The sequence below is a fragment of the Delphinus delphis genome, chromosome 4 (genome assembly GCF_949987515.2).
Source record: "Delphinus delphis chromosome 4, mDelDel1.2, whole genome shotgun sequence".
NCBI lineage: Eukaryota > Metazoa > Chordata > Mammalia > Artiodactyla > Delphinidae > Delphinus > Delphinus delphis.
This window is the reverse complement of record NC_082686.1, coordinates 81797793-81817085: the sequence shown is the minus strand read 5'-3', so window position 1 is coordinate 81817085 and position 19293 is coordinate 81797793. Positions and strand designations below refer to the sequence as shown.

At 43.2% G+C, this 19293-nt stretch overlaps 1 protein-coding gene across 1 annotated transcript in view; it reads left to right on the top strand.

Moving 5' to 3' along the window:
* Positions 1-19293, top strand: part of MAP3K13 (mitogen-activated protein kinase kinase kinase 13) — a 133046-nt gene that overhangs the window by 109389 nt on the left and 4364 nt on the right. The window contains exons 8-13 of the mRNA XM_060010994.1: positions 6469-6578; positions 7345-7461; positions 8149-8286; positions 12399-13185; positions 15648-15718; positions 18431-18728. Coding sequence (XP_059866977.1) covers positions 6469-6578; positions 7345-7461; positions 8149-8286; positions 12399-13185; positions 15648-15718; positions 18431-18728 — 1521 coding nt within the window. The remainder of the gene's footprint in view (positions 1-6468; positions 6579-7344; positions 7462-8148; positions 8287-12398; positions 13186-15647; positions 15719-18430; positions 18729-19293) is intronic.

The following is a 19293-nucleotide window of genomic DNA, read 5'->3' as shown; positions in this document are numbered from 1 at the left end:
TCAGACTTTAAGATATGGTTACAATCACAGCGTTGCTTCCTTTACAAGAAAACTATACGTACCACAATTTTGAAAAGCAATTTTTGGTGAGAATACTAAGCCACAAGCCATTGAGAGTATAACTGTACATACTTGGAAGACATCAAATTCTAAACAGATGCTACTTGTGTGCTCCCAGAATATCACTTCTGAAGCCAGCGCCACACTTTCTGAATACCCACCATATATATAAAACACTGTGTAGTACAACTAAGTCCCCACAGTTAGTATCCTTACTTGTGTAAATTCACTTTTATTAATCTATGCAGCATTAAGATTAAACTCAGAGAAGGTTCTCTGAGAGCAAGAGTATGAAAAGGAGAGGAAGGGGAGGAAAAGGAATAGAAAGGAAAAACAGTGCATTGGACATCTTTTAATATTCATAAATTCTACCACATTTTTCTCGCAGCATAAAATTTTACCTCTCCTTAAATAGTTCAAAATACCCTTGCTAGTTCCTAAAATCTTTCGGGTATTTACAAGCTGATTTGTTTCTGGGTCTGAAATTCAGACTATCTCTGGCTAATGATAATAAAGTATTGGGTTGGCCAAAAAGTTCATTTGGGTTTTTCCCAAATGAAAACCCATCTTACGGAAAAACCCAAACGAAATTTTTGGCCAACCCAATATTTATGGACTAACGAGGGAGGTACTGGGAAAAGTAACAGATTTTGAGCCTAAACCCCTGTCCTGTGACCTTGGATAAGTCACTAAATTTCCCTAAACCTCAGCTTACTCATCTAAACAATGAGGATAACCATATCTTCCCTTCCTTGTGGAGTTTTGGTGAGGATCAAATAAGATAATAAACATGCAAGTGCATTATAAACTGTAAAGAACTGTTTGATTGTTAAGAGATTATTATTCACCTCCCACAAAGCTATAAAAATTAAGCCTCCTTGGAGGTGTTACATTCTGGATACTTTTTCTTTCTTTTTTAAAGACCCATTTATCCTTGTTTTTATTATTAGAAGTGGGAAAATGGTTATTTACTGGTTGCTAATTATAAAGAAGATGGGTTGCTATTTGAGGAATGGGTATTTAATATATGTGAGAAGCACTGGTCTTTGAGTCTGGGGACCTGGATTCTGGTCACCATTACACCATTAATGTGGATGAGTAATTGGATGCCACTGGGCCTCTATTTTCCCACATATAAAATAGATGTAACAATGTCTGCCATATATCTCAGACATGTTTATAAAAATCTAAACTAAATCTAAACTAAATCTAAACTGAAGTCCTTGGTATTTGCTGCTACTATAGAAAGGAAAAAGTTACATAGGAAGCTAGAAATAAAATTACCTAGGACATCTCAAACTCTAATTGGGAATTTAAGATTGAGAGTTTTTTTAAGTCACGTTATTCTGTATAATCTACAAACATAAAATACATCCTTTTTACTTGTACAATTTGATGTGTTTTGGCAAATATATACACCACAAACAAGATACAGAATATTTTCATCATTCCAATTTTCTCCACGTCCTTTTGTATCCAGTCCCTTCCTCCCAGCCCAGTCCTTGCTAAAAATATATCTGTCTTCTATTCCTATGGTTTTGTATTTTCCAGAATGTCATATAAATGGAATAATATGATATGTAGGCTTTTGTGCCTGTCTTCGTTCACTTAGCATAATGCATTTGAGATTTGTCCATGTTGTGGTACATATCAATAGTTCATTCCTTTTATTGCTGAGTATATGCCACGGTAGAGATTCTGGGTACTTTTTCTGATGAACTCCTGAGATGGATAAGATGGCAGCTAGGGAGCTCCATCCACAATTAAATTCCTATTTAAATTAAATTCCTATTTAATTCCACAATTAAATAGGAATTAATTGTCTTTTGACTTTATCCTCCCTCAATGGGCAAGAACTAGTTTTTTAGCACATAGTTTTGCTTTTCGATAGCACTTTTATACCTGCGGCCTTGCCTCCTGCCTGCTGACCAAACCCTTTCCTCATCAGTCATCCATCAATGGTTATTAGCTGCTGGTCGCCACCTTCCCCCAGAACTGTCAGTCAAGAGTGCTGACAAGAGCCCAGCTGACGCCTTCCTGAGAGAAAATGCTTCATCTGTTTCTCATCAACAGCACATGTATAAGGAAACAGCATACATAGAACAGATGAACAAAGCAACCAATTTCAGTACAATATTAGATTCTGCCAAAGCTATTGCTTCATTCCTAGACAATAACCCATTTCTCCAAGTAGGCAATTATTGCTCCTGGTATTCAATTACATTTGGAATGAGTTTTTAGAAAACATTTTAGCCTGGTCCCAGATCCCAGCTGCTAGGTACATCACGTGCCCTGCTTCCGATCTCTTTCATAACCCTCTGTCTTTGCACCATTCTAGTTTCCTTTTGAGTGCCACCATGACCACCCAGAAATTCAGGGGCTGGGAGTTGCAGACAGATAGCTCATTATAGGGACAGACTCTTCTACCTTAAGAGTAATTTCATTGGGGGCTTCCCTGGTGGCGCAGTGGTTGAGAATCTGCCTGCCAATGCAGGGAACATGGGTTCGAGCCCTGGTCTGGGAAGATTCCACATGCTGCGGAGCAACTAGGCTTGTGAGCCACAACTACTGAGCCTGCGTGTCTGGAGCCTGTGCTCCGCAACAAGAGAGGCCACGATAGTGAGAGGCCCATGCACCGCGATGAAGAGTGGCCCCCACTCGCCGCAGCTAGAGAAAGCCCTCACACAGAAACGAAGACCCAACACAGCCAAAAATAAAAATAAATAAAATAAATAAATTTTAAAGAAGAGTAATTTCATCATGAGCAAGTAGGCGCTTAGGCACAAGCTGGGCACTTACGTGGGGAGACAGTAAAGAGGACTCATGCCAATCAAGATTTGGACTTGACAACCTCTAAGACCTTTCTGACTCAGAATCTATGTTTTCCCACTACTTAGCCCCTCAACATCCTGCTTCTCTATTCCTCAAGCTAGGCTGGAGCTGGCTCAACTTCTTTTTTTACTTTATAAAAATTGTGGTAAAATATATATATAATTTGCCATTTTAACCATTTTTAAATATACAGTTCAGTGGCATAAATTACATTCACAATGTTATAAAACTGTCACCATTATCTATTTTCAAAATTTCTCACTACCTCATTAAGCAATAACTTCCCATTCTGTCTTCCCCCACAGCCCCTGGTAATCTCTGTTCTACTTTATATCTCTATGAATTTGCCTGTTCTAGATATTTCATGGAAGTAGAATCATACAGTAGTTGTCTTTTTGTGTCAGGTTGGTTTCATTTAGCATGTTTTCAAGGTTTATCTATTTTGTAGCATATTTCACAACTTCATTCCTTTTTATGACTAAATAATATTCTACTGTATGGATATACCCTATTTTATTTATCCATTGATATATTAGTTCAGCTTCATTTTGACACATATTATGAGAGAGAAGAGAAGCAAGGTTTGGGTACAAGAGCTTCAGTCTACTGCTTGAATAACTGAAAGACTGGAGAAGACAAAAACCTTCTAGATGTTACAGCCTTTCCCAGGCCTTATGTGGGTTATAAAGAGGATTCCATTCATGACAGTAACCCAACTGTCACTGTATTTTTCCCTTACCTGCTTACACAGGACTTAAGTACCTTGTGAAGCACTCCGTACTCCCTCCCTCCACCTTACATGCAGTTTGGGGGAATCCCCAGGAACGAGTCGGGGGGATCTCAAACAGCCTCATATTAATGTCTGCCCTACTTTCCAGTGACTCTGGCTGGAACAGCACTCTTCCACCAAGCATCTGCTGGGTATTACTTTATTGGTTAGTACTGTTTTCTGCTGAAAGGCTGTAGTCCCCAGCTGGCGTCCAGTGGATGCTGCCGTATCCTTAAGGCACTGCCATCACCCACCAGGAGCTGCTATTTTATGGAGAAGCTCTGGACTCCTCCATATTCCAAAGTTGCACATTGTTCTGTTTATGCAATGAATTGTTCCTTTCCCCGTTGAGTTACATTTTGTTAAATGTCGCAGAATAGTGCTGATTATGGCCCAAAATTTTACAGATATTAGTGGAACAAATGGGAAATGCCTCTCCACTCCTATGTTGATGGCTTTGTTATAGGTCAAGATCACACAGGATTCCTTCTTCCCTCATATTTTCTTTCATAGACTCCTTAATCTCTGTGCAAATTGGCTTCAGCCTGCCCACCTCCATTTCTTAGTTATGCCCAGAAATGTCTAAATTGCAGCTTAAGTGCAAATTGGAACTCCTATTACATAAAGATTCTAAGTATAGTGATGGAACTCCAAAATTAACATCTACCTGTAACACAGTACCTTTGGGGAAAACACATTATTAATCAGTACCTGGTGTTTTCCCACAGAGGGAACTTCTTTTGGGAAATCTACTTTCTTAATAAGTTTCAATCTTGAGAAGGTTTTCTTTAAGTTTCACATTCCCGTAAGCTAGATGTCAGGAGGTTTATTTCCTCTAGAATTTAAAAAATCTGATCTGTGATATCTGATTCCTCACTGCCAGAGGGAGGTATTCCTTTTCCTGGTCCCTTCTTTAAGTGCTGGAGTAGAATCTACTGACATGTTTTTCACAAAAGAGGATGCTTTAAGGCCCACATTTGGCCCTCTCCCTTATCCTTCTTAGGTCCAACAACTCTTGATTTTCATCTTTGGCCTCTTAAAGCTCAAATGCTCTTCCTACTTCATGACTTTGATCTGATGGCTGAGAGAACAGCATTACCTGGGGCTCAGCCAAACCTGCATTTACTGCTTAGATACAGTCAAAGACTGTTACCAAACAATGGACAGTGCATTCTAGAGCTCCGCTCTTTGATGACGTTGGCTGTCAGGTTTGATGCCCGAAAGTCAACTGACCAACAGAAATCTCTCCCCAATGGTCAGTCAACATATATATATGTGAAGATCTAACGTATTATAAACAGATAAGTAGGATGACCACTTTCTAAATAATTGCAATATTATTTCCTCTATAAAAATAAATGAAGGATTTCCCCGGCGGTCCAGTGGTTGAGACTTTGCCTTCCAGTGCAGGGGGTGTGGGTTCGATCCCTGGTTGGGGAGTCAGATCCCACATGCCTCGCAGCCAAAAAACCAAAATGTAAAACAGAAGCAATATTGTAGCAAATTCAATCAAGACTTTTTTAAAAAATGAGAAACAGCAAATTTGGGGAGAAACTTCTGTAACTTCACAACTACTTAAGCATAACTTCTTGCATGATCTAGAGAGATCATTTTTAACATGAATCTGAAAGTAATAGAATAGCTCTAGAAGAAGATGATACAATTAGAAACATTTGGTTACATATCTAGCCTTCACTAGAAATTATTTTAGATAATCTCATTAGCTTCTTGGTATAGTAGTGTTTACATAATTTGAGGAAGCATCTCCTTTAGCTGCTTTTCTAGAAATGGTCTGTAGAGTATATTCCTGCAGAGATGTTCCTACCTCCTAAAATTTAGATAAATTGGTCTGAAATTCAATGCCCTATGGAAAGTCCAATGTCCTTTTTAATACTTCTGTGAATTCCTGGGAGATTTATAATTTCATGGGCACTTTGACTCTGTTTGCTTGGGCCCCCATTCCTGCCATCTTTTGGTTGTTCCTTTATCTTTTTCCTGTCTTTGACCTAAGCATGAAGTTCAGCACCTTTCCTTGATTTAAAAAAACAAAACAAAACAAATAAAAACACTCATCCAAAGTCAAGGTGAATGTCAGAGGCTTTACTAAAGGTTTAGGAAATTGGAAGAGGCTTACATTTTGAACAACTTAAATCACACATTAGATATCCATCCCTCTCCTAAAATTTTTGTCAAACTACTAAAATGTTTGGCCGTGCTCTTTCTCCTCCTTCCCCTTCTCTCTTTTCTTTTCTTTCCCCCACCTCCAAATTCCCGTATAATTCCCCATATTTTTATCCCCATCTCCTGCTGTTCTTGCCCCTTGGATCTTCTATTCCAAATATTTTCTCAAGATATTTTCATAAACAAAGCCTAGGAGGAATTCTGGTCCAAATGTAAAGACGATCATATTGTCACTGACACATGCTTGTACCATATGGTTATCAGAGCTGTTCTTTCTAGCCAGGCTCTCTCAGCCACCATCCTGACTTAAAATTGAGCTCTTTTGTTCCAGAGATGATGGCTAGCATGCCAGCTGTGATGTTTCTTTTGGTTAGTACTGAAAGAAAATTAGAAAAGACAGCACTGAGTACTGGACTACATACAGAAAATGGGGTGAGGAGTGGGGTGGGGTGTGCAGATACACTAGCATGAGATATTTTGCTATCAAATAACATTTATTGAACATCTATTCTATAAGACTCTTTAGTAGAAGCATACAGGGGGGAAAATCTTGTACATGATCCTATGGTTATATCAGGGATTCAAATTCCTGGACTATTAACAAAATCTAATTTGTCCTTGCCTAGGCTGAATGGAGAGAAGAAGTAAAAAAACACTTTGAGAAGATCAAAAGTGAAGGAACTTGTATCCACCGATTAGATGAAGAACTGATTCGAAGGCGCAGAGAAGAGCTCAGGTCAGCTGATGTCTCCTACTTCACCTCTTCTCATTCCCAGGTCTTCAGATATTAGCAGGAACCCTTGTTGTGAATCATTTCATTTTCTACACACCTTGCACTTCTGCTGGTTATTGTTATTCTCTTTAAAAGTTGGTCCTCCCTTATATCACTTTTTTATCGTCTCCCCCCCCACCTCTGTTATCCTCCTTTATTATATCTCTGCAACAAAGATTCCTGGAGCAATGCTATTTGTTTATTCAGCCGCTGTCCTAGGTAACATGAAAGGTCAGAAGTTTATAAGATGTAGTCCCTGGCCTCAAGAGGCTCATAATCTGTCAAGGGATAGAACACATGTTCTCAGATAACCACTAGATTAGACAGGATCTGTAGTGTGGATAAGTATAAATGAGTGATGAGTGACCGTGCTTTAACTGCATATTTCCCTTAACATATATTATACTGTATTCTTATTAAGATATTGCCAATACTGCACAGACAAAGGCTGTACATTATACATAAATTGCATTCAGTTTTATCTGTAGCCCTCCTGGCTATCCTATATGGCTGGATATGACCCTTAACAATCAACTAAGTGGAAAACTTGGATTTCCCATCTCCCACTCGCTCTTGTCTGAGTCTTTGCATCGGACAAGGGAGTCTTAAATTTAGAGGGCCCTTGGGCAAATGCTTTTGAGATAAACCACCCTGTTCTTGTTTCATTAGAGCTGACCTTAGTTCTCCCTCACATTCATCAGCTTCACTGCTTCCGTGTTTTCTTTGATAGGCATGCTTTGGATATTCGTGAGCACTATGAGAGGAAACTTGAGCGGGCTAATAATTTATACATGGAATTGAGTGCCATCATGCTGCAGCTAGAAATGCGGGAGAAGGAGCTAATCAAGTATGTATCCAGACCACTGTGTCCTGACTTATTTGGGTCTATCCATTGGCTGAAATGTACTACTCGTCCAGGTTGCTGCTACTCAGAACTGGCAGCTATTTTATTCATCCACCCAGCATTCCTTAGGGCACGTGCCGGGCACAGGTCCCCGTCCCGGTGAGGCTTACAGCTGAGTGGAGCTGCCACAGAGCTGGTTCTAGGGGACTATGCGCTTGGCAAGCCTTTGCCACTTCAACCTGCCGAATGGCTCAGGAAAGAGGTCCTCATTTCAAGAAGAGCCTGGTGTGGATGCATGGGAGCTTACTGCCCCCTGGGGAAGTAAGGCAGCTGCTGCAAGTGGTTCAGGGTATTCCTGAGAATGGTGAGAAACCCTGGGGTCCTGACTAAAACAGCAGCTGCTGAAAACAAGTAGGACTTCAGCCACTGCTGTCTGTCTCATGAGGCATGTTGGGGACAGGAGGGTTAGCCTCCAAGTCCATCTGCGACCTGAAGAAAAAAATGAAGTCAGGTTAGTTTGAATTTTTTTTTTTTTCCTTTTTAACCTGAAGAGCCGCCTTGCTATTCTTCAGATAGCCTGTATCTGTTAAGTGTGGCCAGAATCTCTGGGTGGAGTTAACCTGTGAAAACATTCTGCCCAACTTTTCTGTCTGCGGTGAATGAGACATAGCTTTTTCTTTCATTCTTCAGGCGTGAGCAAGCAGTGGAGAAGAAGTATCCTGGGACCTACAAACGACATCCTGTCCGTCCAATAATCCACCCTAATGCCATGGAGAAACTCATGAAGAAGAAAGGTGTGCCTCACAGACCTGGGATGCAGGCCAAGCGGTGAGCACCTGTACTGACCTGATATTCAGATGAATGGGGAAACATGCCCCTAAAATACATGCTCAGATGATGGTGGGTGTGGCCACACGGTACCACGTCGTCAGCGCACTTGCCTCTAGATATGGCCTAGGCAGGTGGGAGAGAGTGTGTCATGGACTCCAGGAATCTAGTTTTTACTGTCTGAGGCTTTGAGGTTTATTACCTTAGCATGAAATAACGAAAAGAGAAATGAACTGAAGGCCAAACAGACCTGGATTCAAATCCTGGCTCTGCCTATTAGAAGCTGTGTGATTTGGATCATGTCACTTGACCACTCTCAACCCCATGGGTAAAACGGTGTAACTGTAGCACGTGAGATTTCTTTTTCTTTTTTTGACCCCTAGTGCACAGAATTGAGTTCACCATAATTCTTGATTTATGCAACATTGGTCCGTGCATGTCCCACTTTTATTTATTCATGTAGTTAGTTCTTTTTAATAATGTAATAAGTGCCTGTAAATCCACCACCAAAAACAAAAGCAGGCACTTTGATAATCACCTGTGTCTAACCATATAGTTCCCCTCATCCCACTCCTGTGTGGAACTTTCATGAGGTTTAAATAAGACAACGTGTGAAATCACCTAGGAAATCATAGTTGCTCAAAAAAAAAATATGGGTTTTTTAATTGTTTTAAAAGATGCCCTTTCCCCTAATTATAACACATTTTCCTTATATTAGTTTAATTTTAGAATGCTCTTCCAGTCAGTTTTTATTACCAGACTCTGCTAGAGCCTCATTCCTGCCGAGGAATAGAGAGTTGACCCTATCCTAAATTAAAGCAAAAGAAGGAAATATCCCTTAACCTGGGTTGTAGACCCAGCAGTGAGACTTGAGCCAAATGCAGGAAGAATAAAGACAGTGAGAAAATGCAAACCAAGCGTGTATTTTAAGGCTTTCAGAACAGTGACCATTCCAGCACAGCATGACTAACATAAATCTAAACTACTGAGGGATAACTACATGGATTCATTCCAGTTTTGCTTTTACTGACCATCTTCTGGTCAAGCTCTGAGAAATTGTTTTCAGTTGGCACCCGGCAAAACCTTCCAGGAATCCCAGCACCTCTCTTCTTTTGGTGTACAAACGAGGCACAGACTTCACCTGCTGGCTCCTCCCTGCAGTCTGCCGACAGTTAAAACAAAGAGCACTTCGGGAGAAAATAGTACTGTTTAATTTTTCACAGTGTGAGCTTGTGTTTACTTTTATTTTGCCTGTGAGAAATGCATTTGCAAGAGTTTGACAGCACCAGTAGATGCTTAGTCAGTGAGCTGAACTTGTCTGGAAAGGTAACCCGGAGTAGGTATTAGAGCTGCAGAGAGTTATGCTTTCAGTTGATTGCCCCGTGAAAGATTTATGTTTCAGATTACTTGGACAGTCCAGTGATTATGGAGTCAGAAGGCCAATGCCCACTGAGGCGATCAGAGAGGAGAAACCATCCACTATCCTTTAGCCTTGGTTTCAGTTTGCGTTTAGTTAGGGACTGAAAAGAGAGTCGGAGTTCAGTGATGGATCCACCAAGCCCATCACAAGTGAGTATAGTCTAATAAGGTAATCTAAATACTTCATAATATGGAGAAGCTTGGAATGGAGGAAGAACTATTTCTCGGTGTCCAAAAACTTGGCTTCAAGTTGTGAGTTTTGCCATTTACTAGCTTTGTGAGAGACACAAGCCAGCTAAGTTACCCTCTGATCCCTCAGTGCCCTCATCTGTAACATGGATATTGTAATGGTAGGAAACTTGTGTTTTATATATTGTAAATTGCTTTGTCAACTGTGAAGCGCTGTCTCAGCGTTATTCTTTGCGTTTTGCACTGCCAGGTTCAATAAACACAGCCTTTACCTGACTTAATGGCACTCTCACCTTAGCTTTCTTTTAGATCCCGCCATAGCCAGTTACTGTGTAAGTATTGATAGATGCCCTAACTGGGCCTTGGAGGGCTCTCTTTCCTCAATAAAAAGCCCCAGGACCTCCTCGATCCAGATGCCTTCTGTGCCACAAGTTGGCCAGCTGACCACAAAGCTGTGACTCTGAGACAGGAAGATGCTGACAGCAGCACAGTACCCTACCCGCCTCATCATAAACCAACTATACCTGGAACTTCTGTGCTAAGACAAGCCTTTAACTGAACTTCTCCTGAAAGAGAAGAAAAACCCATCTCCTATTGCCGGATGCCTACTGATTTCCTGTGAGCCTCTTCAAACTGTAGTCCTTAGTTCAGCATCATCTGAGAGCGTGGCTGCTAAACGCAGGCTCCTAGGCCCCATCCCAGACCCGTGCAGTCATTTCAACAAGCTCCCAAGTGATTTGTACGCACCTTCAAGCTGTATTCTGACGTCCAACAAGCCAGACTGTCAAGTAGGAGAGACTTCTTGTCTGGATTCTAATAGTAATGAGCTGTGAGACCAGGAGCCACTTTGGCTGGGGTTTGGGTTCTTCATCACATAGGATGAAGGCAGGACTGCATCTGTGGTTTCCTTACAAGGTCTGGGACCCCCTAGGGCCTGAACAGAGGTGTCTCTGAGGCCACTGCAGGGGTAGAGAGGACAAGGAGGGGGAGCCCCATGGGAGGGGCTTCTGCTCTCCCTCCTCTCTTCAGCTGTTCTACTATATCTGGGTTTGGGTTTTTTAAGATATAATTGACATATAACATTATATTAATTTCAGATGTACAACATAATGATTCAACATATGTGTATATTACAAAATGATCACCAAAATAAGTTTGGTTAACATCTATCACCACACACAGCTACAAATTTTTTTTCCTTGTGACGAGAACTTTTAAGATGTACTCTCTTAGCAAATTTCAAATATCCAATACAGTATTATTAACTATAGTTACCATGCTGTACATTACATCCCATGACTTATTTATATCATAATTGGAAGTTTGTACCTTTGACCCCCTTCACCCATATCGCCCACCCCCTATTCCCACCCCCACCTCTGGCAGCCACCAATCTGTTCTCTTACTGTATCTATTTTATATATTGGGTTTCTCATAATTCATTTGAGTAAAGGATTCTGTTGTTTTTTTTTTAAAAAAAAAAAAAAAAAAAAAGAGTTTGGGCCCTCCAGCTCTGAAATCTCCAGCTGATTTGTGTCTGTCTGGTCCGAAAGAAGGGTGGGGCTACTCTTTGGGAGGAAGGAGGTAGCGATACTACCTGGCATCCTAGAGTCTCTGCCCTGAATCAGTTCTTCAGTTTAGAAATCATTTATTGGTTGCCTGTGTGCCTTGGTGTTGGTGTGTGTAAGGTTTACCTGCAGGCTCTGGGTTCCTCCTGCACGTGAGCCACGTGACTAGCTCAGTGGGCTGAGAGAGGCCCTCCTCCCTTTAGGAACACGGTAGAATACCAGGTCGTTCCACATGAGCCCTTCTCTTACTGGCTCTACGCAACCTCCTGGGCTCTCTATTAATTCCCCCTCCTCTACTGCCAACCCCTTCGGCCCCTTCCTGAAACATTTATTGAGTACCTACTGTGAGCAAGACTCCTTGCTAGTGTCCTCCACATGCAAAGGTGGATATGACTTAGTAGCAGCCCTCAAGGGGACCATGTCTAGACGAAACTCCCTGAATTTAGCCTCTTGTCTAATTAACTGCGCTTTCCTTCTCTGGTCCCAGACCTCTGTCCTTTGTGATCCCTCATGGGATCCATCACCAGACAGATTTCTGATCGTGAGCAAACGCCCATGCCTGTGCCTTGGCATATTGGCACCAAGCTGAGAGCTGACACTATGAGGAAGAGGTCAAGAAGCCTGTAGGGTAAATTAGAATTTAAAGGGGTTTGACTACTCAGCTAGTGAAGCACAGAATAAAATCCAGAAGGAATAAAGGGAATCCTCTGTAAGTGGACATTAGGTTGTTTCTAGCTTTCTGCTATTTTAAACAATGCTTTAACATAACATCTTCCAACATACATCTTTGTGCACATCCATTATCTCCACTGGATAAATCCCTGTGTATGTAACTGCTGATTCAAAGATTATGTGTACTTTAAGGCCTGGGATACATTTCCCCAAACTTGAATGTGTCTTCATGTGTTTAAAACCAAACCTGTTCTTTTCTCCCAGGCCAGATCTGTTGAGATCTGAAGGTATCCCCAGTGTGGAAGTGGCTCCCACTGCATCCCCTTTGTCCGGAAGTCCCAAAATGTCCACCTCCAGCAGCAAGAGCCGATATCGGAGCAAACCACGCCACCGCCGCGGGAGTAGCCGAGGCAGCCATAGTGACTTTGCGGCGATCTTAAAAAGCCAGCCAGCCCGGGAAAATTCACCCCATCCCACTTACCTGCACCAGGCTCAGTCCGAATACCCTTCTCCCCATCACCGTAGTCCTCTGCAGCAGCAACACCAGCAACCCCCTCCTGCCACGTCTCAGAGTCACCGTCCCAGACTCGATATGCACGGACAGGACGTTGCAACCTGCGCCAACAACCTGAGGTATTTTGGCCCCGCGGCGGCCCTACGGAGCCCACTCAGCAGCCATGCTCAAAGACAGATGCCTGGCTCCAGCCCTGACCTCATCTCCACGGCCGTGGCAGCAGATTGCTGGAAAAGTTCTGAGCCCAACAAGGGCCAGGCTGGCCCCTGGGGCTGTTGTCAGGCTGACCCCTATGACCCCTGCCTCCAGCGCAGGCCAGAACAGCATGGGTCCGTAGACGTCCCCTCTGCCAAGCCCGTGGGGAGGAACCCCAACCTTTTCAAGCCACCAGCACACAATCCCCTCTCGGAAAATGCCCAAGGTTCTGAGAAAATGGAAGAAAAGGAATTCAGCGGCTGTGGGTCTGCATCATCCCTCAACACCTCTCATCACATCACCCCCCCAGCGCTACCTCGAAAAACAAGGCCCCTTCAGAAGGTAAGGTGTGATGACAGCCGCGGTGTGTGTCACTGCCTTCAAGGAATGTCAGAGCCTGTCATATTCTATGCAGTATAAAACGTACATAAAAAATATGCATTTTGTAAAAGGATGAGATAACAAAAGCATAAATAGTTTATTTACTTTTAATACTTTCCACACTGCTTAAGTGATGGACTAAGGAGTACACTTTGGAAACTCCTGAATCAGGGGACTGATTCAAATGTAGATAATTTATCAATGAAAAATAGCCATGTGTTAGCAACATGTCATCAAAATAGTTTGGAATCCGCTACTCTAGCCTAGTCCTAAGGGATGTAGCAAGAAGGAAGGCTCCCGTTATAAAACATGTTTGGGAAACAGTATTCTCTGTCCCCTCTTGGAGCTTCCTAAGCTCACATTAACAAATCCTAGGCTTTGAAAATCATGCAATAACCTTGTTTAATCCAGCACTTCCCTCACCTATGTGACCGTATTGCCTTTTTAAAATAACATCTATTAATCCCCCATGGAACTAGCTTTCTTCACAGTATCGCCTTAATTAATAACCGTCATGATCCAGCTGGTTCTCAGTCACTGAAACCTGTTCCTCGCCCACTGGCTGCCTGTGGTTTATTAGCTGGGAGGCGGGCTACCTCTCCTCCCTTGTGGGTAAGAGCCCTAACTTGGGAGTCAGACCTGAGTTCAAAGCCAGGCTCTTCCACTTATTACCTTTATGAACATCGGTTTCTAATCTATGAAATGGAGCTAATAGTGGACCCTGTCTCATTGGTCGATGTGAAGATTAAATGAGTTAATACATACAAAACATTTAGAACAGGACCTGGCACATAGCAACCTTCCAAAAATGTGAGCTCATCTTGCTAATGTGTTAAAAATAACACTATGTACGAAAAGTATTTAGCACAGAGAAAACACCCACTCAATTCTAACTACTGTTTCATATCATCATCGTTCATCAGAAGTTCCGTTGAAGGAATGAAAATGTCTAAAATGTAAATGAGGATGTTTTGGTCAACTAGACATTTACTAGAAAAGCAGTTGAAGCTGAAGGCCACTGTCTCAGAACTGTATTTCTTCCTCCGCATACAGTGCTGCTATTGACTGAGCTTTCCCAGAAATAAATTGTGTTTCAGGTAGTGCAGTGGATTTGGGCTAAGTCAGTCTCTGCTCCTCTGACCCCTAAAGCCAATAACATAATTTTTTCGTAACAACTTTATTGAGATACAATTCACATACCACACAGTTCTCCCATTTAAAGTGTATAACTCAGTTCTTTCTCTCGAGTTGTGCAGCCATCACCACAACTAATTTTAGAATATTTCCATCACCCCAAAAAGAAACCCTGCACCCTTTAGCAATCACCCCATTCCCCCGTCCCCTCCCAAGTAACATGTATCTTTGAACCATCCTGATGCCATTTTGAGGCATCCGTGGGTCTGCAGGCCACGGAACACACCCCTTCTACTTTTGGCCTCACTAAAACCACACTCCCACAGAGCAGCTTAACTTCTCTCTGCTGAGATACACTCCCACGGGTCTTCTAGGGGGAGGTGCTCATCTCCACAGTCAGGATAACTCCATCCCTGTCTTTCCTACGCAAAAAAGCACATCAGAATACAAATGGGTAAAAGTGATGGATTGTCAGAAATGACTTTAAAGGTAAATTATCCTCAATTTTTGGTACAGTTATTTGGACCTACTTACCCACCTCACAAGGGATTGTAGTAATCCCATGCATTAATGACAGTTGATCTGAAGTGGGGCTGTTCCTATGCCCTGGAAGGGAAATGGAATCTTCCCTCACAGGGAAGATCATGTTCTCAGATGGGACACTTACCCACCCTTCCAGATCAACCACAGAGCCCCAGCAATGATGAGGCCTCAGATGTCCCAACCAGAGTTCTCTTATCTGTGCCCACATGCTGACTCAGTCATGTGCTAAGCACCTACCTTGTATGCAGTGTTGTATTAATGGTGGAGGAGGAATACAGTACAACAAGATGGGGTCTGACCCTAAATAATGTATGTCTTAGTTGTAGAGATGATGTAAGCATAATAACTATAATATTAGTGAAAAGGTGATTGGTACATAAAAGGGGAAAAAGTAGTTGTTGGGCTTTGAAGAACTAAAAGATCACCTCTTATTGGAGTCTCTATATCAGAGCCTAGAACCACAAGTGACAGTGGTTACAAGACACCACCCCAAAATCCAAGACCTCTTCTCCAGTTACCCCTCTTCAAGTTCAGGGCCTTTCATCATGGACACCCAGGGAAAGTTGCTAAATGAATGAAGAGATATATGTTTAAAAATGACAGCAAGCTACCACTCAATGTCTTTGATGAAAATTAAATCTTTTACAAGGAGTGTGTGCGTGTGTGTGTGTGTGTGTGTGTGTGTGTGTGTGTGTAAGAGAGAGAGAGAAAGAGAAATAAGACTCTTCCCTCCTTGTTCTCCTCAGAGTGGAGATGACTCCTCTGAAGAGGAAGAAGGGGAAGTAGATAGTGAAGTTGAATTTCCACGAAGACAGAGGTAAAACCAATAAACACATGTGATTGCCTTCAGTGTAATCAGGGAAAATCCTGAGTTTGCCCTCCGGTTTGATCACAGGCTGCTTTCTAACAGCCAGCTTATAGGGAAGTTGGAACCTACCATTGCCCATTTTGGCAGCTGGCTATGCACAGCAGATTCTAGTTTATCCAAATTCACTAGATAGGAACTGCAAGATGGGGAAAATAAATATGGATTCAAGGTTATAATTGACAACATAGTGGGCAGTTTATGAGAGATGGCTGTGCTGTTTTATGGGTAATTTTACTGATTTCTAGTGTACCTCCCTATATTAGTCTGCTCAGGCTGCCATAACAAAATACCACAGACTGGGTGACTTAAACAATGGAAATTTATTTCTCCCACTTCTGGAGGCTGGGAAGTCCAAGTTCAAGGTTCCTGGTGAGAACTCTCTTCCTGGGTTGCAGACAGCAGCCTTCTTGCTGTGTCCTCACATGGTGGGGGAGAGAGAGAGAGATCTTCATCTTATAAGGCCACAGACCTGTCAGATTAGGGCCCCACCCATATGACCTCATTTAACCTTAATTACCTCTTAAAGACCCTCTCTCCAGATTCAGTCACATTGTAGGTAAGGCTTCAACATATGAATTTTGGGAGGATGCAATTAAATCCATAGCACTCTCCATGCCTTGGGTTTTATACCTCAAATTAAGTATAATTAAATGAGTCGAGTCCTCCTTCCACCCATCCTTAGAAATAGCTTCCTGCCTAGCCAGCAATAATAACTTTGCTTATAGGACTAAAGAAGGACCACACCCCTCATTTCTAGAATTAAGAGCTGCCCTTTTGTAGAAGTATGGAAGGTAGTTTTCCTCCCAGGAGGCCTTTTCTGCTACTAGGCATCTGTTTTGAAGAGGAAGCCTTTAAGAATCCCCCAGGAAGGTTTGTGTACCTACCCAGAACCAGGAATTTCCTAAAACCAAGGGACTTCTAGTACTTTGGTAAATTGTACTCCGGGTGCCTATGCTGTACACAAAATTGAAATCTGTCCTCATCCCCTGAGCTATTCCTACCACATTGCCATTGCTGTCTTGTTGTTTCCTTGGACGCTGTGTTTTCTCCTATGCAGGGACATTGAGCCCGAATAAAATGTCTTTTCATCCTCTGACCTCATTCTACAGGCATCGCAATTATGTTACTTCCAGCTTTTGTTCTTATGACCACCATTAACTCAGCCCACCTGATGGCTTCCCACCTTTCTTTCTTGCTATGATGCAAAATTTTAGTTTTACCTCACGGTTTTGCTTTTAATATTATAACATTCTTCTCTCTGTCTCCCTTCTGCATTACCAGACTTTCTTTCTCTCTTTCTTTGTTGGATCTTCATTGCTGCACGTGGGCTTTCTCTAGTTGCGGTGCGCAGGCTTCTCATTGCAGTGGCTTGTCGTGGAACACAGGCTCTGGGCGCGCAGGCTCAGTAGTTGTGGTGCAGGGGCTTAGTTGCTCCGCGACATGTGGGATCTTCCCGGACCAAGGCTCGAACCCGTGTTCCCTGCATTTGCAGGAGGATTCTTAACCACTGCGCCACCAGGGAAGCCCCTGGATTACCAGCCTTGAGAAGGTGTGAGTCCTACTTTAACTTCCGTTTCCCACATGGGCTTCCTCCATCTGGCCTCTTTTCATGTGTCCTTGATGCCACCCCCGCCCCCAGCCCATCACCTGGCCTGCCCATCACCCAAACTCAGATCATATGCCATCAAAATCGCTTTGTACTAAGAAATACAGAAAGATCAGACAATGACAGAGGGAAAGGGCAGTCTTCTCTTTTCTTATTTGTTTTGTTTGTTAAGTCAGCGTAAGCTAACAGTATTCTTATTTACTAGGCTTCTTGCAAACAATGGAAAAGAAATGAGGAACTTTCGTAAATCCCCTCCCCCTACCCCAGGAGCTTTGCCTCATCAGAGCTAAACCCAGATGTTACCTGGAATGAGCCAGCAACTGGCTGGGCAGCGCCCACAGCTGCAGAGTGAATGTTCCTTCCAAGCACATTTCTGTTGGGGGTCGGCCTTCTGGGCCGCTCTGCCCCATGAGAAACGCCCCACCATGCCCAGGCAGGTAGGGAAGGACATGGTGGTACGTGAGTAGACCTGGCCCAAGCCCAGCTCTGCTGTGTGGCCTTGAACACGTCACTTCCCTTCTCTGCCTCCAGTTTTCTGCTGTGGGAGAGGAGTCAGACCAGAGACTCTCCAAAGTCTCTTTCACCCTTGAGAACCTAGGTGGTTGATTCTCTGTGTATAAGAAGCACACTCTCAATGTGAACGTTTCCATACCACAGCGGTGTACACAGTGTCATTAGACCAGCGGATTTTCTCAGAGACCAGCGGTAGCCATCAGTTTTGGAGCGTTGTGTGGAGCCACATAAACATATAAAACAAACAGAGCTCAGATTTCTCTCTCTGTTGCTTTAAACAGTTTCTACCTTTTGGGATTTGACTCTCCCTCAGGGGCAGGAAAAAAGAACTAGATCACCTCCCACCAAGGCTGCGACTGACTGACAAGGAAAGGAAAGTAAGGACTTCCCTGGCGATCCAGTGGTTAAGATTCCACGCTTCCACTGCAGGGGGCGTGGGTTCGATCCCTGGTCAGGGAACTAAGATCCCGGGGCATGCCAAAAAAAAAAAAGGAAAGTAGCCGTTCCTGGGACTAAGTTCCTCTGGTTCTTTGTGGTTCTAGGCCCCATCGCTGTATCAGCAGCTGCCAGTCATATTCAACCTTTAGCTCTGAGAATTTCTCTGTGTCTGACGGAGAGGAAGGAAATACCAGTGACCACTCAAACAGCCCTGAGGAGTTAGTGGATAAACTCGAAGACCGCCTGGCAGAGAAGCTAGATGACCTGCTGTCCCAGACGCCGGAGATCCCCATTGAGATATCCTCGCATTCAGACGGGCTGTCTGACAAGGAGTGTGCTGTGCGCCGTGTGAAGACGCAGATGTCTCTGGGCAAGCTGTGTGCGGAGGACCGTGGCTATGAGGTGGGGGGTTCTCCTCCCTTCTCCTCTCATCACTCTTCCCTTCCTGGAGCTCTTTGGGTTAGAACATGCTCAAGTCCTTAGGGCCTTTACAATCATCGTCTAGTATATAAGATAAAACAACTGCCTCCATGAAGTCAGTAGAAGTACAGAGATAACAGAGCCCCCCCAGAATGGGGGCAGTTCTCCCAAAGGAAGCACAGACACGGAACTGCTCAGGAACCCTTCATTCCAAGATTTCACTCAAGCATCACTTCCAACCCCATCTCCCAACCTGGTTAAGGGTGTGAGCTTCCCTCCTCTGTGTCCCCACCAGCCCCTACATGCTATCAGAGCACATGTAACACTTTAGTTCACAGACGGTACTGCCTTCTGAGAGGCACGATAGCATAGTGGTTGGAAGTGTAGACCCTGAAATCTGACTGCCTAGATGCAAATCTCAGCCTTTCCACTAACTCACCGTGTGACATTGGGTAAGCCACTTAACCTCGCTGTAGGTCAGTTCCCTTATCTGTAAAATGGGTATGATAACAGCCCCTATTTCATAGGGTTGTTGTGAGGATTGAGT